At 42.2% G+C, this 22,765-nt stretch overlaps 1 protein-coding gene across 1 annotated transcript in view; it reads right to left on the reverse strand.

Moving 5' to 3' along the window:
• TYRO3 (TYRO3 protein tyrosine kinase) overlaps nucleotides 1–22,765 on the reverse strand; it is a 186,608-nt gene that overhangs the window by 18,992 nt on the left and 144,851 nt on the right. Inside the window, exons 12-17 of the mRNA XM_056546671.1 lie at nucleotides 22,129–22,229; nucleotides 21,809–21,904; nucleotides 20,784–20,864; nucleotides 16,851–16,943; nucleotides 12,308–12,429; nucleotides 7,863–7,972 (exon numbers count right to left, since the gene is read on the reverse strand). Coding sequence (XP_056402646.1) covers nucleotides 7,863–7,972; nucleotides 12,308–12,429; nucleotides 16,851–16,943; nucleotides 20,784–20,864; nucleotides 21,809–21,904; nucleotides 22,129–22,229 — 603 coding nt within the window. The remainder of the gene's footprint in view (nucleotides 1–7,862; nucleotides 7,973–12,307; nucleotides 12,430–16,850; nucleotides 16,944–20,783; nucleotides 20,865–21,808; nucleotides 21,905–22,128; nucleotides 22,230–22,765) is intronic.

Here is a 22,765-nt window from a genome sequence, read left to right on the forward strand (position 1 = left end):
AAATCGCGGCGGTCCCGAACAGCCCGACTGAACAGCCAGATTAGTGTTACTTTCCCTTCAGACGCGGTGGTCAGCTTTGATCGCAGCGTCTGAAGGGTTAATACAGGGCATCACCGCGATCGGTGATGTCCTGTATTAGCCGCGAGTCCCGGCCATTGATGGCCGCAGGGACCGCCGCGATAGGGGTGTATTCGCCGTATAAGACGCACCGACTTTTCCCCCCCAGTTTTGGGGAAGAAAAAGTGCGTCTTATACGGCGAAACATACGGTAACTTTCCACCCATAAAGGCATTTTAAAGGATTATCCATAAAAAAAAAGCCTCTACTTACCTTCCTGGATCCCTCACAGCCATCACATTTGGCACCGAGTTTCTGTGGCAGTTTACTTACAGGAGCTACAGACAACATGTCACATTGCCACTCAGTCAATCAGTGGAAGGCGCTGTTGTGACAAACCTCTGAAATGCTGACAGTGAGCATCGTTCACCATCTATGAAGAGACTCCTGCGCTTGGTTCACAAACTCACTGCAAAGCATGACTTATATATATGTAATGGTTCGCCATGTATGCCATATGTCACCAAGGGGTTAAACAGATAAACGCATTGCCATAACAAGATTGGGCTGTTATCTTAAAAAACAATTCAAGATGGTGAGTAGTGTTGAGCGGCATAGGCCATATTCAAATTCGCGATATTTCAAGAATATATGGCCGAATATTCGTCATATATTCGCTAAATTTGCATATTCGTAATATTCGCGTTTTAGTTTTGCATATGTGAAAATTTGCATAAACAAAAAATTTGCAATTGCGAAAATTAGCATATGCAAAAATTAGCATAAGCGGAAATTCGCATATGCGAAAATTCGTACGCCAGTCTCATACATTAGTATTAGAGCCTTCTTTACACCACACAAGCTGGAAGCAGAGAGGGATGATCACTGTGATGTGTACTGAGAAAAAAACAAAAACAAAAAAAAACAATATTCGTAATTGCGAATATATAGTGCTATATTCGAAAATAAAATTTGCATTGCGAATATTCGCGAGCAACACTAATGGTGAGTACTATATCTTAAGATATATTTCCATTATCTTCCGCTATACTCCAGCAGTGTTAGTGCATATTGGAGGATGAGCCACCATATGCGTTTACTTTAAAGGGGAATCTGTCAGCTTTATATCATGCTCAGAGCTGCAAACATGGTCAGATAACAGGGAGATAAAACGAATGATAAATGTATTTTAGCTGATAGCTTCTTGCAAAGATGTAAAATAATGCGTCTTCCAAGTTTTAGAGGCATGGAGGCAGGGATGAGCTGCAGCATGCATGCCTCCTTCCTCCCCCACCCCTCTCTGCCCTGCAGTGCTGGAAGCCAAACCCTGTAGATCAATCATGCAGAGCTGGGAGGGGTGGGGAAATGAAGAGACATGCATTCTGCAGCTCAGCTTGGCCTCTATGGCTGTTGAGCTTAGAAGACAAATATGACTTGGCAAGCAGCCATTAACGAATTAACAGGTAACATTATTGTATCTGTCAATCAGACTGGTCAATTGCTCCAAGGACTTAGAGCCCCATCCCAGTCGAAGTTGTGTCCCCTTATAAAATCTTCTTTTAGAGTATGTGGATTATGGATATTTCCATTGATCATAATCCAAATGGCCTATATATCTCAATTGTCAGTTTGTTATATTTTCCTATTAAATATATTTAGCAGCCATGAGAAATTGTTAGTCCAGAACCTAGATTTACCCAATTTTTTTTTTTTGGAATCCTCTTGTGTTTTAATACAAAAGGCGGCTTGGTACTTCTTAAGGCAAGATGACTGGTCTGGACATGGCTGTGTGTTCAGGTGAGCTGTTTATGTTGGGGCTCTGTACACAGCATGACTTTGGGCAATAGACACAAATGAGGGTTAATGACTTTGCTGGCATGGAGGCAGCCAATTTCCTCTCACTCTGCTCTTCATCGAACATTTGCTGTTCTAGTCATCAGCATGGCATGCATCCCCTTGCCAACATGTCTCAGACGAGAGATTGGTGTCTTCTGTAACGCCATTTGTGCCTCATTTCCCATCGACATTATGTCTTTCATACGCACATATCTTAACACCACGGAAAGCTGGAAACAGCAATCTTCTTGCCTCTGTAATAAACTAGTGATTTATCATCGCACGGCTCCTACATTGCCGTTTATTAGGAATACATATATACTGAGGCTGCACAGCCACATACATATGCATCAAGCTTAACATAAATCTAGACGTGTACAGATCAGCTGCCATATGGTGCCTTATGGCATTCCACATTTCAGTAAATATGGTCCCTACATCCAATCTGATTCAGGCAACAAATATATTTTTATCTTGTGGCACGCTGATTTACTGTGCTACAAAACCCCATATGCTATCAGCCGTGCAGGGGAATAAATTAGTATATTACTTCTCAACATACCCTTAAAGTGTATTAGTCAATAAAAAACTAAATAAAATAAAAAAAACTTTATTCAATGGATATTTAAAAAAAATAAAATAAATAAATCCACACACGGTTCTCCCCACTCTGTCTATGAGACCTGGACGCCCCACAGACTTACATTATGTGTCCTGGTCACACAACACAGAAGTGGGAGAGAACACGCTAAACGTGCGCTTCTCTCAGCTTGTTCTCGTGATCGGTTGGGGTCTTAGCACTCAGACCAGACCAGGCAAAACGTTTCTTCCATGATATATCAACATTTTTTTTTCATGACAGTGCACATTAAACATGTTCTAAAAAGTCTATAAATGAAGAATAATAATAATAATAATAATAAACAATAATAATTTTATTGAGATGTGATTGAAATGTCTATAACAATTGTCGTATATAATAATATAAGAAATGTATTATTGTTCTTAACTGGTTCTGGTTTTTGCCGAAGGCTAAAACTCTCATGTCTGACCTACAACATACAATGCAATAAACCTAATTATAACCTAATAACATTATGCATACTGAAATTTACCTTGTGAATATTTTATTTTGGGAGGAACATTCAGTACAAGACTCCATCGACTTTCCTGACGTTTTACTTAGGGTACTTTTACTCATTGTAGATTTGCAGTGCATTGTAGGATGCAGCCATCATTTACACCATAAAACTGCTTTGACACAGTGTAGCTAAAATCCACCAGGGTTTCGGGGCATGCTGTGGTTGGTTAAAACTGCAGCATAACTTACTAGTTGCAGGTTATGCTGCATTTTGATCTTGGTTAGCCACAGGTTTACCTGCTGACTTTAGTAGCTAAAATCACATGTTCAATCTGCAACCATGAGTTTTTACATGCAGGGTCGACTTGTGCTTTTTTATATTTGCTTCTCTATCTTTAAAGGGGTACTCCCGTGAAAAACTTTTATTTTTATTTTTTTAAATGAACTGGTGCCAGACAGTTAAACAGATTTGTAAATGACTTCTATTAAGAAATCTTAATCCTTCCAGTAATTATTATGGGCTATATAACTACAGAAGAAATGCTTTTCTTTTTGGATTTCTCTGATGTCACGACCACAGTGCTCTCTGCTGACCTCTGCTGTCCATTTTAGGAACTGTCCAGAGCAGCATATGTTTGCTATAGGGATTTTCTCCTGCTCTGGACAGTTCATAAAATGGACAGCAGAGGTCAGCAGAGAGCACTGTGGTCATGACAGAAGAGAAATCCAAAAAGAAAAGAATTTCCTCTGTAGTATACAGCCCATAAAAGGATTAAGATTTTTTAAATAGAAGTAATTTACAAATCTGTTTAACTTTCTGGCACCAGTTGATTTAAAAAAATAATAAAAAAAGGTTTCCATGGACGTACCCCTTTAAAAGGCTATGGACACCTTTATAGACACTGTTCCTTATTCTTTCTTTGCACTTATTTTGGTGAAAAAAAACTTTTATTTTAAGATTATTCATGATCACAAGAATACTGCTCAGGCGAGATAAGGGCTGGAGACTGAGGCGAAACAGATTTCACTGAAGACAGGGCAAAGCCTGCAGTCTATGTGAAAACAGGGAAGCCATAGACGAGAAACCAATTTAAAAAATTTAACACCGAAACTGTATTGTCCACTATAATATGTAGAAAGCCAGAACAAAGCACTTTAACGGTTTGTTCACGAGTGGATTTCGTGCAGATTTTGCCAGCATTGATTTCAATGGATTTCAATGGAAAATCATCAGCAAAAAATCTGCAGCAAAACAGGGCACGTGTGAATGTACCCTTAGGATCCGTTCACACATCCGCATTTTGTGCGAATTTTGCCACCATTGACTTCAATGGGTCGGCAGAAAATCCTTGCAGATTTTCTGCCGACCCATTGAAGTCAATGGTGGCAAAATTCGCACAAAATCCGGATGTGTGAACGGATCCTAAGGGTACATTCACACGTGCCCTGTTTTGCTGCAGATTTTTTGCTGCAGATTTTCCTACCCATTGACTTCAATGGTTAGAGAAATCTGCTACATAATACACGTGTGTCTGTACTCTAAAAAGGTGTCCAAAGCCTTTAAAAGGGACCAGTCAACAAGAAAACAGGGGTGTAAATAAACCCATGGATAGATAGAGCTGGTCATCAGGATTCAGGCATACCTTTATTATTTCAATAGTCCTCTCTAGCGCAAAGATATAAACCTTTACATTATTATGCAAATGAGGCTCAAGTGTTTGGTGGGCGTTCTTTAACTTGGCAAGAGCCCAGTCAAGTCCAGCCCATGTTCTTTTAATACCCACTTGCATCTGCCTAGCCTGTTTGACTGACAGCCACTAGATAAAGAGGAGATGGGCTGGACTTACCTGAACTTTTGACATGCTGGGGAACGCCTCCTTGGCACTTGAGCCTCATTTACATAATAACAAAAAGGCCTATATCTGAGCCCTGGAGGGGACTGAAAAAGGTATGTCCCGAATCATGATGACTAGAACTATCTAGTCATGGGCTAAGAGTAAAGGGGTTTTCTGGCCAAAGACATCTTATCTCCTACCTGCCGCTGGGACCCCTGCGATCTCCGTGCAGCAACCGGCATTTCACACCAGGTGCTGTTCCAGTTTTGGAAGAAGCTGGGTTTCCAGCACCGGAGACGTGACGTCATGCCACTCCCCCTCTTGATGTCACGCCCCCCCAATTCATGTCTATGCCAGGTGCTGCATGGAGATCGTGTGGGGTCCCAGCAGAGGGACCCCGCAATCAGACATCTTTTCCCCTATCCTACTTCTTTAACCCCTTGCCGCAAATGGACATGCATTAACGTGGGGGGCATTTTCTCCTATTACCCCTTGCAAAAATGTTAAATTTGGGGAAAAAACATCATTTTAGTGAAAAAAAAATTTCATTTGCACATCCAACTTTAACGAAAAGTCGTCAAACATGTGTGGGGTGTTAAGGCTTAGTGTACCACTTGTTACGTTCCTTGAGAGGTGTAGTTTCCAAAATAGTATGCCATGTGTTTTTTTTTTTTTTTTGCTGTTCTGGCACCATAGGGGCTTCCTAAATGCGACATTCCCCCCAAAAAACATTTCAGAAAAACTCACTCTCCAAAATCCCACTGTTGCTCCATCCCATCTGAGCCCTCTAGTGCACCCACAGAGAATTTGACATACAAATATGAGATATTTCCTTGCTCGAGAGAAATTGGGTTACAAATTTTTGGGTGATTTCTCTCCTTATACCCCATGTAAAAATTAAAAAATTGGGTCTACAAGAACATGCGAGTGTAAAAAAATGAAGATTTTGAATTTTCTCCTTCACTTTGCTGCTATTCCTGTGAAACACCTAAAGGGTTAACACACTTCCTGAATGTCATTTTGAATACTTTGAGGGGTGCAGTTTTTATAATGGGGTCATTTATGGGGTATTTCTAATATGAAGACCCTTCAAATCTGAACTGGTCCCTGAAAAATTGCGATTTTGAAAATTTTGTGAAAAATTTGAAAATTGCTGCTGACCTTTGAAGCCCTCTGATATCTTCCAAAAGTAAAAACACGTCAACTTTATGATGCAAACATAAAGTAGACATAATGTATATGTGAATCAATATATAATTTATTTGGGATGTCCATTTTCCTTATAAGCAGAGAGTTTCAAAGTTAAAAAAAATGCAACATTTTAAAATTTTTCATAAAATTTTGGAATTTTTCACCAATAAATGATGCAAGTATTGACAAAAATTTACCACTAACCTAAAGTAGAATATGTCATGAAAAAACATTCTCGGAATCAGAATGAAAAGTAAAAGCATCCCAGAGTTATTAATGTTTAACTGTGGTCAGATGTGCAAAAAATGCTTGGGTCCTTAAAGGGGTACTCCGGTGGAAAAAATTTTTTTTTTTCTTTTTTAAATCAACTGGTGCCAGAAAGTTAAACATATTTGTAAATTACTTCTATTAAAAAATCTTAATCCTTCCTGTATTTATTAGCTACTGAATACTACAGAGGAAATTATTTTCTTTTTGGAATGCTCTCTGATGACATCACGAACACACTGCTCTCTGCTGACGTTATTACAATAATAATAATAAGTCTTTATTTATTGTTGTCCTTAGTGGCATAGTGCAAGGCAGCAGTGCTAACCACTAAGCCACCTTAGCATACATCTGCTATGCACGGTTGCTAAAATGGAGAGATGTCAGCAGAGAGCACTGTGGTCGTGATGTCATCAGTGTTCCAAAAAGAAAGGAATTTCCTCTGTAGCATTCAGCAGCTAATAAGTACTGGAAGGATTAAGATTTTTTTATAGTAGTAATTTACAAATATGTTTAACTTTCTTCCACCAGTTGATTTAAAAAAAGAAAAAAAAAATAGTTTTCCACCGGAGTACCCCTTTAAAGGGGTACTCCGGCACTTAGACATCTTATCCCCTATCCAAAGGATAGGGGATAAGATGCCTGATCACGGGGGTCCCGCCGCTGGGGACCCCCGTGATCTTACAGGCAGCACCCCAGTAAAAATCAGCTGTCACGCCCCCTCCCATAGGCTTGCATTGAGGGGCGGAGCGTGACGTCACACGGGGGCGGAGGCGTGATGTCACACGCCGCCGGCCCCGTTATTGCCGGTAATCAGACCCGGAGCGAACATGCTCTGGGTGCTGCGTGCATGATCACGGGGGTCTTATCCCCTTTCCAAAGGATAGGGGATAAGATGCCTGACAGCGGGGGTCCCGCCGCTGGGGACCCCCGTGATCATGCACGCAGCACCCCTTTAAAGGGGTACTCCGCCCCTAGCATCTTATCCCCTATCCTTTGGATAGGGGATAAGATGTCAGATCGACCAGGGTCCCGCTGCTGGGGACCCCCAGGATCTTCTCTTCGGCACCCCGCTATCATTACTGCACAGAGCAAGCTCGCTCTATGCGTAATGACGGGCAATACAGGGGCCGGAGCATCGTTACGTCACGTCTGCGCCCCCTCATGACATCACGGCCTGCCCCCTCAATACAAGTCTATAGGAGGGGGCGTAGCGGCCATCACGCCCTCTCCTATAGACTTGCATTAAGGGGGCGGGTTGTGACGTCACTAGGGGGCGGAGCCATGACGTAACGATGCTCCGGCCCCTGTATCGCCGGTCATTACGCACAGAGCGAGTTTGCTCTGTGCAGTAATGATAGTGGGGTGCCGCAGCAGAGATCCCGGGGGTCCCCAGCAGCGGGACCCTGGCGACCTGACATCTTATCCCCTATCCTTAGGATAGGGAATAAGATGTCTAGGGGCGGAGTACCCCTTTAAGGTGAAAATGGGCTGGGTCCTTAAGGGGTTAAATATTTGACAGAGACAACATGCAAACAAATCCTCTCGACCAGGTCACCTGTGTCTGAAGTCTAGGCCTGAACATGGGTACTCACATGCAGTTGCGGGTTGCCAGATCTCTGTGTATAAAATGTTTTGAACTAAGATACTCCATTCCACTGCAGATGTCAATCATAAACCGGACTAGGGTTTGGATTGGCAGATTCTGCGAACAAATGCACATTGTAGAATAAATTCACAAAATATCCAAAATGTAAGTGCATGTTACAGTAGATCTATAAATCTATGCACATATGAACATCTGATATATGCTGTATATATTTGTGTTCTATAATATGCTAAGTAACAAAAAAAAAAATACTATACATAGCAACAATGTCACAAAAACATATGCAATCTGGGATCTTATCGAAGAGCCTGATTTTATTTTATTTTTTACTATTAATTGCAATAATTGCTTAATTCAGTGTTTGCTAACCAGGGTGCCTCCAGCTGTTGCAAAACTACAACTCCCAGCATGCCCGGACAGCCGTAGGCTGTCCGGGCATGCTGGGAGTTGTTGTTTTGCAACAGCTGGAGGCACCCACTGGCTTACCTTTACAGACCTGCTATGCGAACGCTACATCTATGTCAGCCATAAAAAATAATTGATGACACATGAACCATACATTACTCTAGAAATACAGATTTACTTAAAGGGGTACTCCAGAGAGGAAAAAAAAACACAAATGTTTTCAAATGAACTGTTGACGTTAAGTCAAAGATTTTTAAATGACGTCTATTTAAAATAAGGGGTTATCCAGGAATTATATATATATATATATATATATATATATATATCTCAACTGGCTCCAGAAAGTTAAACAGATTTGTACATTACTTCTATTAAAAAATCTTAATCCTTTCAGTACTTATGAGCTGCTGAAGTTGAGTTGTTATTTTCTGTCTAAGTCCTCTCTGATAACACCTGTCTCGGGAACTGTCCAGAATAGAAGCAAATCCCCATAGCAAACCTCTTCTACTCTGTGCAGTTCCCGAGACAAGCAGAGATGTCAGCAGAGAGCACTCTTGCCACACAGAAAAGAACAACTCAACTTCAGCAGCTGATAATTATTGGAAGTATTAAGATTTTTTTTTTTTTTTTAATAGAAGTAATTTACAAATCTATATTAAAGAAAAAGAATAAGTGCAGCTCACAATTAATACACTAATCCGAGGTTGGGTAGGCACCTATACCCTAGGTGCAAAAGGAGAAATTTCTATAGCAAAAATATTTAAAAATATTTTAATAGCAAAAATATTTATTTACCCAAATAAATATTGGGTAAATATTGGGTAAATATTTTTGCTAATTTACAAATCTGTTTAACTTTCTGGAGCCAGTTGATGTTAAAAAAAAAAAAAAAAAAAAAAGAAGTTTTTTTTTTTACTGGAATACCCCTTTAACGCTTCCAGTACTTATCAGCTGCTGTATGCTCCAGAGGAAGCTGTGTAGTTCTTTCAAGTCTGACCACACCTCTGCTGACACCTCTGTCCGTGTCAGGAACTGTCGAGAGCAGGAGAGGTTTGCTATGGTAAATTTGCTTCTACTCTGGACAGTCCCTGACACAGACAGAGGTGGCAGCAGAGAGCACTGTGGTCAGACTATAAAGAAGCACACAACTTCCTCTGGAGCATACAGCAGCTGATAAGTACTGGAAGGATTAAGGTTTTTAAATAGAAGTAATTTACAAATCTGTATAACTTTCTTGCAAAAGTTGATTTATTTTTTTCCCTCCGGAGTACCCCTTTAAGTAAGAAACATTTTTTGGGGGTACTTCATTGAAAGTAAATTTAGCCCAATAAGATTTTAAAGCCTGGGTAGTAAATTGTGTTATCTTTGAAGATTAGCACATACAAGCCATGTATATATTTGTTGGTCAAGCCTTTTGCAAGCATACACTCCGAAAGTAATTGTCACCTATAATAAAGGCTTCAAATGCATCTACAGTACAAAACAACAGAACAAGCGGCAAAAGCTGCCAACGAATGCAATGCGATACAGTATAACTAAAACAAGCTTGAAGCAGCAGAGAGACGGCTTCACGTAGAGTCTGCAAATGAGTTCTGTTCCACCACAAATAGTTTGGCCAATATACACTGCTCAAAAAAATAAAGGGAACACAGACAACACAATGTAACTCCAAGTCAATGACACTTCTGTGAAATCACACTGTACACTCAGGAAGAACACTGATTGACAATCAATTTCACATGCTGTTGTGCAAATGGAACAGACAACAGGTGGAAATTATAGGCAATTAGCAAGATACCCCCAATAAAGGAGTGGTTCTGCAGGTGGTGACCACAGACCACTTCTCAGTTCCTATGCTTCCTGGCTGATGTTTTGATCACTTTTGAATGCTGACGGTGCTTTCACTCTAGTGGTAGCATGAAAAGGAGTCTACAACCCACGCAAGTGGCTCAGGTAGTGCAGCTCATCCAGGATGGCACATCAATGCGAGCTGTGGCAAGAAGGTTTGCTGTGTCTGTCAGCATAGTGTCCAGAGCATGGAGGCGCTAACAGGAGACAGGCCAGTACATCAGGAGACGTGGAGGAGGCCGTAGGAGGGCAACAACCCAGCAGCAGGACCGCTACCTCCACCTTTGTGCAAGAAGGAGCACTGCCAGAGCCCTGCAAAATGACCTCCAGCAGGCCACAAATGTGCATGTGTCCACTCAAACGGTCAGAAACAGACTCCATGATGGTGGTATGAGGGCCCGATGTCCACAGGTGGGGGTTGTGCTTACAGCCCAACACCGTGCTGGACGTTTGGCATTTGCCAGAGAACACCAAGTTTGGCAAATTCGCCACTGGCACCCTGTGCTCTTCACAGATGAAAGCAGGTTCACACTGAGCACGTGACAGAGTCTGGAGACGCTGTGGAGAATGTAATGGTGTGGGCTGGCATTTCTTTGGGGGGGCACACAGCCCTCCATGTGCTTGCCAGAGGTAGCCTGACTGCCATTAGGTACCGAGATGAGATCCTCAGACCCCTTGTGAGACCATATGCTGATGCGGTTGGCCCTGGGTTCCTCCTAATACAAGACAATACTAGACCTCATGTGGCTGGAGTGTGTCAGCAGTTCCTGCAAGAGGAAGGCATTGATGCTATGGACTGGCCGCCCGTTCCTCAGACCTGAATCCGATTGAGCACATCTGGGACATCATGTCTCGCTCCATCCACCAACGACACGTTGCACCACAGACTGTCCAGGAGTTGGCGGATGCTTTAGTCCAGGTCTGGGAGGACATCCCTCAGGAGACCATCCGCCACCTCATCAGGAGCATGCCCAGACATTGTATGGAGGTCATACGGGCACGTGGAGGCCACACACACTACTGAGCCTCATTGTGACTTGTTTTAAGGACATTACATAAAGTTAGATCAGCCTGTAGTGGGGTTTTCCACTGTGATTTTGAGTGTGACTCCATATCCAGACCTCCATGGGTTGATAAATTTGATTTCCATTGATAATTTGTGTGTGATTTTGTTAGCACATTCAACTATGTAAAGACGAAAGTATTTAATACGATTAATTCATTCATTCAGATCTAGGAGGTGTTATCTTAGTGTTCCCTTTATTTTTTTGAGCAGTGTACAAGTCTAGCCAAAAGCAAAGTTACCACTGAATCGGATAACACTACCAGCCAGAAGTAACATTGCTATGTCAAGTAGAAAATGGGAAGTATTATTCAACGTGAAATAGGACTTCCTTAATTCTGTCTGGATGTTTAGCCTTATAAGGAAAAAAAAAAACTTTTTTGGCATCATTAATACCTTACGCTGTTTTCACACAGTAGAATTTCTGCATGGAATTTTGCATGAAAATTCTGCATACATTTATTGCCAATTCACTTCAGTGGAATTCCCGCAGCAGAAATTCCGCTGTATGAATGGGACAGCAGAATCCCATTGAAGTGTATTGGCTATGAATTCATGCAGAAATTCTGGCATGTGAACATATTCTAAAGGGGTTCTCCAGCGGGGGAAAAAAGATATTCAAATTAACTGGTTGCAGATAGTTATACAGATTTGTAAATTATTTCCATTTAAAAAAAACTCAATTATTCCAGTACATATCAGCTGCTGTATACTCCACAGGAAATTGTGTAGTTCTTTCCAGTCTGACCACAGTGCTTTCTAATGACACCTTTGCCCGTGTTAGGAACTGTCCAAAGCAATAGCAAATAGCCATAGCGAACCTCTAATGTTCCAGACAGTTCCTGACATGGACAGAGGTGTCAGCAGAGAGCAGTGTGGTCAGACTAGAAAGAACTACACAACTTCCTCCTCTGGAGCATACAGCATCTGATAAGTACTGGAAGGATTAAGATTTTTAAATAGAAATAATTTACAAATCTGTATAACTTTCTGGCCCTGGTTGATTAGATAATTTGTTTTCCTTAGTACCCCTTTAAGGTCCAGTACCCCTTTAAGGTCCATCTTTGGCCACATCAATCACAAACTACAAAGAAAAACAACCACTATAGACTTACAATGGGCTCATCCCCAATGCGTGACATCAGGAGGAAGGTGTGAAGATCTCCATGTTTCATAAATGGCAGGATTACCATTGGAACTGGAAGCCTTCCCTTGGTACGACTTCTCAAACTCACTCCTTAATTAAAAAAATGTAAAAACAAATTAAAACTAAGAGCAATTAAAATAAATACTATAACTTGGGCAAATTGCTACCTCCTGGCAAGGCGGGTACCTTACGTGCACTAACACATATGGAAGTACTTATAAGGGTCATGGGAAGAAACTTTTTGTTTGTGGTTGACTTTTTTTTTATTGACTTTTTATTGTGTTTAATCTGCTCAATGTTCTTACCATTAAAGGATTAGGTAATCACAGTCTAAAAATGTGATAAGAAAATTAAGAGCTATGGGGAAGAGCAAGGTTTTTTTTTTTTTTTTACTGAAGATTTACTTAAAGGGGTATTCCAGGAAAAAACTTTTTTTATATATATCAACTGGCTCCAGAAAGTTAAACAGATTTGTAAATTACTTCTTATTAAAAAAATCTTAATCCTTCCAGTACTGATCAGCTGCTGAAGCTGAATTGTTCTTTTCTGTCTAAGTGCTCTCTGATGACACGTGTCTCGGGAACTGTCCAGAGTAGAAGCAAATCCCCATAGCAAACCTCTTGTGCTCCAAACAGTTCCTGAGACAGACAGAGATGTCAGCAGAGAGCACTGTCGTGAGACAGAAAAGAAAAACTCAACTTCAGCAGTTGATAATTATTGGAAGGATTAATATTTTTTTAATAGAAGTAATTTACAAATCTGTTTAACTTTCTGGAGCCAGTTTTTTCCTGGAATCCCCCTTTAAATTTTACATTTATTACATGATACCCAAAAGTAATCTGGTCAGAAAACGCTGGCATTCCACACCTCGTATTTCAATGATGAGCTCATATCACTTATTAGTTATCCAAAATAGCATTCTTGACCATTTTGAAACAAGGCTGTTGAGCTGTGTGTCCATTGAACCACAAGAGGATCAGTGATGTTGGACATTCGTGATGGGCGATTAGGCCTAGCGTCCACAACGTCTTTATGACCAACACACGCCAATGAACACTAGTACCATGGGGAGTTCTGATTATGCACACTTTGTTATAATTGCCATTTTGTATGTAGGCATCTGTTTGAGGATGGAAACCAAGCTCTTGAGAAATATCATGTGCCAGTATTTCTTCCAAAGCCTAAATCTCATTGTTGAGACCTAAACAAAAAGAGTCTATAAAGCCTCCATAAGGGTCATTGTAAATCTGGCACAATATTTTGAGATAAAGGCTTTGTACACACTATAGTGACTTTTTATCTCACACTTTACCAGCTTTCGCTCCTAGAACAGTGGTCTCAAACTGTGGCCTTCCAGCAGGGCCAGCTCCACCTAAAGGCAAAATAGACAGCAGCCTAGAGCGCCCTCTTAATGGGGCGCCGTTCTGCCCTCCGCAAGAAAGTTATTTCTCCAGGTCCTGACAGCCTCAAAACTGTCTCCCCAGTAGTAAGGGGATTACATAAAGAGGGGGTTTGTTACAGTGTGTCACCCATATAGTAATGAGATTACATGAGGAGGGGGTTTGTTACAGTGTGTCACCCCAGTAGTAAGGAGATAAAATAAGGAGAGGTTTTGTCATACCCCAGAAGTAAGGAGATTACATAAGAGTTAAATTGGTTACAGTGTGTCACCCCAGTAGTAAGGTGGGGCGTGTCAATGGGAGGAGTCAAGGGGGTGGCAAAATTAGCTTTTGCCTAGCGTGTCAAAAATCCTTGCACCAGCCCTTTTCTCCAGATCTTGCAAAAATTTCAACTCCCAGCATGCCCGGACAGCTGTTGGCTGTCCGGGCATGCTGGGAGTTGAAGTTTTGCAACTTATGGAGGGCCACGTTTTGAGATCACTGTCCTAGGATATATCCATGAGTTACTGGATGATGTTTTTGATGGGTTTGAACTTATAAGAAAGCTTAGGGAATGTAATTTCTCCTCGAAGTTGGTGTATTGAGACTTCTCTTCAGACAATGGTCCATTGGGAAAAAAATCATGCAAATTATTTTTCCTCCAGATGGAAGAAAATTCTCTCGTATTAGCTGAACCAGAGTCTGCTACAGAAGAATGAGCTGCCCATCTGTAGACAGCTGTTGCAGAGTTCTTGTCCATACAAAGCAGATGGCAGCGGAGATGGCTTTGATGCAGCTTCTGGGTTTGGTTTCTTACTGAATGGACCCAGTTGGTGTTTGGAAATTTTTCGGGCAACATTCCATGGGGAAAAAGTATGTAAACAGCTATCCTCTACTAGATCTATTATACCAGCCACACCCAGCCAACCAATACAAGAATCCTGAAATATCTGTCGGTCTTCTTTTGGGCTGGACTTTGGTTTGGCGCGCATGAGACAACTTGACAGTTGGAGACAACTTGACTTTCGATGGGTCAGTTGAGGTTCCAGGATTTTCAGTGTACTCATTGCTTTGCAGACCGTGCTATTCTTGCCATCCAACATATTGGAAATTCAATGGAATGCCTAAACACCAAGGCTAAAGTCCTGCAGGAATGCATAGGAACAGAGTTCCTTCACTTTCTCCCGAGCAGGCACACTGTTCCCATTAGCAAGAGTCCTGCAGCACCAGCCCTGTAGCGGAAATCTTGGGCGAGTTCCCACGCTTTTTTCCCAGGACTTGACCCCTGCTAAACACATATGTGTGAACAGAGCCCGAGCTACCCGAAGCTGTCATTTTAAGGGTGACTGTTAAAAATTAAATCACTGATATAATTGGTATTTGTGGTCGTCTCCATCTGTCCTAAATAAATATAAAAGTTGACCATGAACTTTTAATAACTTGGCTGAACTTTTGTCAGTTATGTCTCTCGACGTCCCCATACATGTAAACGCTCCACACAACCGAATGATTATATTACATCTATGGGGAGGGGTAAGCCACTGCCAGTTAGTGGCTTATCTTTCCCAGTATAATAAGGTAGAGGGGTAAAAATCCAAACCTTCTCTCCAGCAACATCATCTATTTGAGTAGAGTCAAGAGACCACCATTAAAAAATCTTATTCCTTTCAGTACTTATGAGCTTCTGAAGTTGAGTTGTTCTCTTCTGTCTAAGTGCTCTCTGATGACACCTGTCTCGGGAACCGCCCAGTTTAGAAGCATATCCCCATAGCAAACCTCTTCTACTCTGTGCAGTTCCTGAGACAAGCAGAGATGTCAGCAGAGAGCACTGTTGCCAGACAGAAAACAACAACTCAACTTCAGCAGCTGATAATTATTGAAAAGATTAAGATTTTTTAATAGAAGTAATTTACAAATCTATTTAACTTTCTGGCACCAGTTGATATAAAAAAAAAAAAAAAGTTTTTTTTCCTGGAATACCCCTTTAATATCATTGTTAGTGGTCGGTAAAAACTATCATGGAACTGGATAGCCCAATGACTTATTACTTGTAATCGTGATAGCTAAAGCCGAAGCCGCTTCTTGTAGCTTCATGCAATACAGTGGCCCAGGAGAGCATTGTTGCTCAAAGTTTTCCAGGTGGCTTCCTGCCCCTATGTAAATAACACATCTTGATATACAGACATCCAAACCCCTCACTGTAAAGGTGCTCCACATCTAGTTAGCTGTCTTTGAGGGTGGGCAATGATGCTGCATCCCTCGCAGTGGTTTTCATATGCAATATGGTGACTAGAAGCAGATTTTGCCTCTTGACAAAGCCACTTGGTGGCGAAACGTTGAGGGGGGCAGTGCTATGGTTTTAACTGCTATGTGCCCTAACAATCAGTAGTTCTGGGATGCAAAAATACAATGTATCTCCTACTAATTATGAACAATGATGGAGCTGGTCGAGCCCAATAAGCCCAATTATATCAGCTATCAGTTAGGAGCACATAGTGTTTTTAAATGTGTGATTTTTTCCTTCTTTTCTCACTATTATAATTTTGGACCCGCACATTAAAGTCCTGTATATAGCAAATTTGGTTGGGACCCTCAGGGCCTTTATTAGATTGCCTCCGGCAATCTATCAGTGATTATTTAGAAGCAGATTTCAGAACATTTAGTTCCTAACGCTGTGCGTGCACGCTACGGGGGGGTCGTCCACGCCCCCTCGTGTTGTCACGCCCCGCCCCTCAATGCAAGTCTATGGGAGGGGGCGTGGCAGTCGCCACGCCCCCTCCCATAGACTTGCATTGAGGGGTGGGGCGGGATGTCCCGACATGGACGACCCCAGTAGCGCGCACCCACAGCGTTAGGAACTTAATGTTCCGAAAGCTGGCCAGTGGAGTACCCCTTTAAGGCTTGTTTTAGGAGATAAAAGGCAAAAGGCAGCATTATGGCGTGGGTTAGGTATGTCAAGCAAAAAGCATTTGAAAAGTGAATGTTTTTGTGATAGGTCAGAGCAAGAAGTTTAATTAAGTATCCTCAGTTGTCTTATTTTTGAAAGCAGATCCTAAAATAGGGCAACCTGTGCTAATGCCTTATCCCCAGAGCAGGCAGTACGTACTGTAGGTAACTCAAACAATTTTTTACCTATTAATTTGCAAACGTTTGGATGGTCAAACTCCTTCATGAAAGCGGCTTCTCTCAAGAATTCTTCAATGTCACTGGAGCAGAAAATTTCCGCTGGCAGGAGAAAGGAGAATGTTAGAAGAGGCAAAGTGCGGAGGAACAGGCTCTGAAATTAGCATCCAGAAGGCTCATTATATCTGCGGCGGAGCTGAATCTGTGCTTGTCTATTGGAATCACTTCTAACAAGGTTCTTGTGATGAAGCAGCCGGCAATGCTTTATAGACCTCCCTTAAAGACCGGTACATAACCACCTTCACTCTTCTGCTGCTTCATTTCATGCCTGAGGCTCTATACAGGGTACAGTATTTCCTTACTAAGCACATTATTCTACAGAACTGCAGTTGATGCGACAAATTTGCGAATACATTTCGTATGAGTCTAAACAGCCAACACTGACGTGGTGTAGAAGGAACAAACTTGACTTGTATACATTGGGGGGAGATTTATCAAAACCTGTCCAGAGGAAAAGTTGCCCATAGCAACCAATCAGATCGCTTCTTTCATTTTTGAAAAGGCCTCTGAAAAATGAAAGAAGCGATCTGATTGGTTGCTATGGGTAACTCAGCAACTTTTCCTCTGGACAGGTTTTGATAAATTACCCCCATTGTGTATTACTAGGGGGTTCTGTATGAGCAATTCTGTAGATATTTGCTTTGGGAGGGGGATACAAAAATCTCATAACAGAGCCATATTATCCATATACCGTGTTTCTCCGAAAATAGGACCGGGTCTTATATTACTTTTAGCCACAAAAAACACACTAGGGCTTATTTTCAGGGTAGGGCTTACTTATTTACTTAGTTACTTATGCACATTAAACAACATGGCGGTTCCACAGTATTTACACCCCCCCCATTATCATCATGTGATGGGTGCAGCTCTGCCCCCCAACGTAACTCCCCCCCCGCCGGTCTATTAGCCCAGCACCCCACATCGGGGTAATAATCGTTTGTCACCCGCAAGCGCAGCTTCTCTCCCCCCCAAATAATTATCAGCCGCTGTGCTGTATCTATTCCTGTGCCCGGGCTGCAAATAGGGTATTAAAAAACAAACTTTAACTTACCGTACCTTCGTCCTCCGTTCCCCTGTTGCTAAGGCACCGGCCTCAAGGTCCCTCCACTGTTCTTGCTGCGGTCCTGGTGTTGGGACGTCACAGAGCCTTCAGTCTATCACCGGCCGCAGCGATGTCCCACCTCGGCCGATGATAGGCTGAGCCGACTGTCATGTAAGAAGCCGGCCGGCTTCTTACATTACAGTGGGCTCAGCCTATCGGCCGAGGCGGGACATCGCTGCGGCCGGTGATAGGCTGAAGGCTCTGTGACGTTCCCATCCCCAGGACCGCAGCAATAACAGCGGAGGACAGTGAGGCCGGTTCCTTAGCAATGGGGGAACGGAGGACAAAGGTAAGTTAAAGTTTGTTTTTTAATATTTGCAGCCTGGGCATTGTCTATATCAGTGGTCTTCAACCTGCGGACCTCCAGATGTTGCAAAACTACAACTCCCAGCATGCCCGGACAGCCGTTGGCTGTCCGGGCATGCTGGGAGTTGTAGTTTTGCAACATCTGGAGGTCCGCAGGTTGAAGACCACTGGCCTAGGTCTTATTTTCGGGGTAGGGCTTATATTGTAGCCCACCCCGATAATACAGCTAGGGCCTATTATCGGGGTAGGGTGTATTTTCGGGGAAACACGGTAAAGATCTTCCTACCTAAACCTTGTGGGAGAGAATAAACAATAAGGACGTTTTTTTCCTAATAGCCTGCCTTTACATCCCGACCTTACATCTCGTCCTCATATCCAAACATCATATCCCAACCTCAAATCCTGACCTTATATCTCCACCTTATATCTCATCCTCATATCCTGACCTCAAATCCCGACCTTATATCCTTTCCTCATATCTCAACGTTAAAGCCCATCCTATCATCCCAACCTCATATCCCTTTCCTCATATCCTGTGGGGCTGAGCTGAGCTGTGATGAAGAGATTGTAGGCCGAGAAAAGGGGTGTGGCTTGTGGCAGGGGGTGTGGCATGAATTTGGAGTAAGGTTTGGCTGAACTGTGATGAAGGGGTTGTGGTTGAATGTCCAGTCATGTGAGTCTCTCCGCCTCTCCCATGGAAATTAATAGAGGGGGCATGTTTCGACCAGCGTCAGTGCTGGGTGTGAAACTTGACTTCCGGAAGCAGAGTCGGGCCGAGCCAAGGCCCGGATGGGAGATCGTGGGGGGTCTCAGCGGTCGGGCCCCCCGTGATCACACACTTATCCCCTATTCTGCTGATAGGGGGACAAGTTGTCTACCGCTGGATTTCTTCTTTAAATCCCAGGCCAGCCATTCTAATAATGTGATTTTACTAACCCGCTAAACTTTTTAAAATACATTTTTTAAATTACTAAAACATTTGAACGAGTTTAGTACTTTGAAATTATATACAAAAAATACTGTGACCTGCAACCTAGAGAATGGAGATTTGTTTCCTTATGTGTCAACAACTATGGTTTATGACCAATGTTCTGTGGTAAAGCATGTCTTGTTCTGCTTTCTATCCTAAGTGCTAAATTGCTACATGTGCACAACTTAAAGGAGTTCTCTAAGCTAAAACTTTTAACCCCCGCTGTGCCCGGGCTGTAAAACTATACATAAAACTTTCACTTACCTGCCTACGATCCCCCGTTGTTCCGATATCGCCGACCGTGCTCCGGTCCCTGTCAGCTTCCTCTTCCTGCGGGTCGGTGACTTCATTCTGCGCTCAGCATATCAGCGGCCGCAGCAATGTCCCGTTGCGGCCGCTGATAGGCTGTGCGCAGAGTGAAGTCACCGACCCGCAGGAAGAGGAAGCTGACAGGGACCGGAGCACGGGCGGCGATATCGGAACAACGGGGGATCGTAGGCAGGTAAGTGAAAGTTTATTATGTATAGTTTTACAGCCCGGGCACAACGGGGGATAAAATATTTCAGTTGGAGAACTCCTTTAGAGAGGAACTCTGGAGAAAAAAATTATTTTATATCAACTGGTGCCAGCAAGTTATACAGATTTGTAAATTGTTTCTATTTAAAAATCTTAATCCTTCCAGTACTTATCAGCTGATGTATGCTGCAGAGGAAGTTGTGTAGTTCTTTCCAGTCTGACCACAGTGCTCTCTGCTGACACCTCTGTCCGTGTCAGGAACTATCCAGAGCAGGACAGGTTTGCTATGAGGATTTGCTGTTACTCTGGACAGTTCCTGATATGGACAGAGGTGGCAGCAGAGAACACTGGTCAGACTTGAAAGAACTACACAACTTCCTGTGGAGCATACAGCAGCTGATAAGTACTGGAAGGATTAAGATTTTTAATTCTATTTTAAATAGCAGTCACTTACAAATCTGTATACCTTTCTGGGACTAGTTGATTTGAATTTTTTTTTTCCCTCCAGAGAATCCTTGTAACTAGAAGAGGACTTAAAGTTACTTAAACTACTTTATAGCCCTGATTGCTCTGATTACAATGCCATTTTTGTTTTGTTGCTAAGCTCCCCCCAGTTCCAGATTTAACTATTCGGTTGACTATCTGCCCGTGTGTGAAAATGAGACTGAGGGGGGCTGAATCAGTCTCGAGGGGGTGAACATGAGTTTGAGGGAGTGTGAATTGGGCTCAGGAGGTGTGAATTAAATGCTGAGGGGTGTGAAGTAGGCTTAGGGGGATGACTATTAGGCTGACGGGACCTAAATCAATCTCAGGGGGTTTGAATATGAGGCTGTGTGGACATGAATCGGTCTTAGGGAATGACTCAAGCTCAATTCAATGAGGAAACAAAATCTTCCTAATAGTGTTATGGTTAGGATAAGAGTACTCTGGGTACTAAATAAGAATAAAAGGAAACCTGTTTATTATAAGTCCATATCATATTACTCACTTTTCAGCATCTTGACTGCAACCTTCTGCAGGGAGCCATCTTCTGTCTTCAGCTGAGCTTCTCTAACAGAGCCGAACTCTCCTAAGGGTTAACAAGATTTAAGCGATTTAAAGCGCAACTCTAGTGGTGGGTCCGACTGCAGGATATGTGTTTACATTTTAGCCAAAACCCGACACTTCCGTAAGACTACAGAGTTCAATTTATGGATTTGACAGAAGTCACATTTATCAAAGAATGTCTACGGTAGAGCTATTTTCCAATGTTTATTTGGGTGGTGGGTTTGACTAGTGTGCATCTTATTTATCAAGAAGGTGCAGCAGGATGATGGATTTTGCGCAGCTCTGCTGTGGTGGGAAAAGCTCTACCACATACACTTTTTCTAGACACTTATGAGGGAGGGAAGTAGACGATTTCCCGGGTCCTGAATTTGGCAGGTTAGGTGTTTTTACTTTCACAGAGCTGCCGGGACATTTTTACTTGCATTTTAGACGCTACAATCAAATTTGATTGCGGTGTCTAAGGGGTTAAAGCCAGACATCACCGTGATTGGTGATGTCTGGCACTAGAGATGGTCCTGGTGGTAGATATCCACCAGGACCACCCAGCTTTGACCCGCGCTCAGTTCCGGAGCACATGTCATAGAAGAGGTTAAATGTTGAATTTTGGAAGGTAGAAGTGATTCTCACGCCTACTGTTAGGTGGTGTAGCTTTGCGCCTAAATAAGTACCTTTGCACACAAAATAGCGACTTTTGACAAAAGTCGCAAATGATAAATACGTAACCGCTGCATGGTCAAAAAGAAAAAAATATGCTGCTTGCGCCTGAACTGCGCCAAAACATAGACAAAAAAATAATAAAATGCTCTAAAAGCAATGATAAATCTCCCCCATAGACTTTTATGGGACTTCTACAAAAAAAAAAAAAAAAAGTCTAAGGATATCAACATGCTCGTTTTTAGAAAGAGACAGCGATACAGCCGATTAGTTAACAATATCATGTGACATAGGGAAAATGATTCCCATTACCTTTTCCTAGTGTCCGTCCTAAGGTAAAATGCTGTGGCTGAATGAGAACATCTGTAAGCTTGGATTTCAGCTCATCACTTATGCCGATACTATCCACTATGAAAGGAGGAAAAACAAATGTTATGCATATATATATATATATATATATATATATATATATATATATATATAATTTCTTTTTTATTTTTCATAAATTAAGGCATTTCTATTTTTTGAAGTAAAAAAACCCATTAAAAACATTGTATGAGGAGACATAATACAAATGAACAAGTTAGTTTTTACATGATATTGTAACCAAGAAAATGCACATTTTAACTTACATGTAGCCTCCAAAACCTCAGTTCCTCTCCTGTTGAACGACCTGGCCGCAGTAAACTGGATGACTGGGCCGCCCCGACCGAGCATGGAGCCAAACATGTGCCTATAAAAATGTTAATAAAAACAGAGGAAACATTGACTTTACAGTATTCATTTATTTAAAATTGTGTAGCCCCTATAGTAAACATTAGGTACGAAAGTGCTAATTAACTGCAAACATTTGACAGAGATACTTGTAAAACATCCTATACACTGACTAGCTATAACATTACCATCACGGCCCTATTGTGTAGGTCAGCGTTACCCAACCAGGGTGCCTCCAGCTGTTGAAAAACTTCATCTCCCAGCATGCTGGGATTTGTAGTTTTGCAACAGCTGGAGGCACCCTGGTTGGGAAACACTGGTGTAGGTCCTCAAATGTGCTGCTAAAACAGCTGCGAACTCTCAAGCTCAAATGATGATGCTTGCCCATTTTGTCCTGCTTTCAAACACATCGACATCAAGAACTGAATGTTTACTTGTTGTCTGAGGCCATGTTCACATGTCCGTAATTTCTGTGCGGAATTCCACATTAGGATTCCGACGGAGATCCTTCAGCAGCAGAGTCCCATTGTATTCGATGGGATTCTGCTGAGCTGT

Source organism: Hyla sarda, chromosome 11 (genome assembly GCF_029499605.1).
Source record: "Hyla sarda isolate aHylSar1 chromosome 11, aHylSar1.hap1, whole genome shotgun sequence".
Lineage (NCBI taxonomy): Eukaryota > Metazoa > Chordata > Amphibia > Anura > Hylidae > Hyla > Hyla sarda.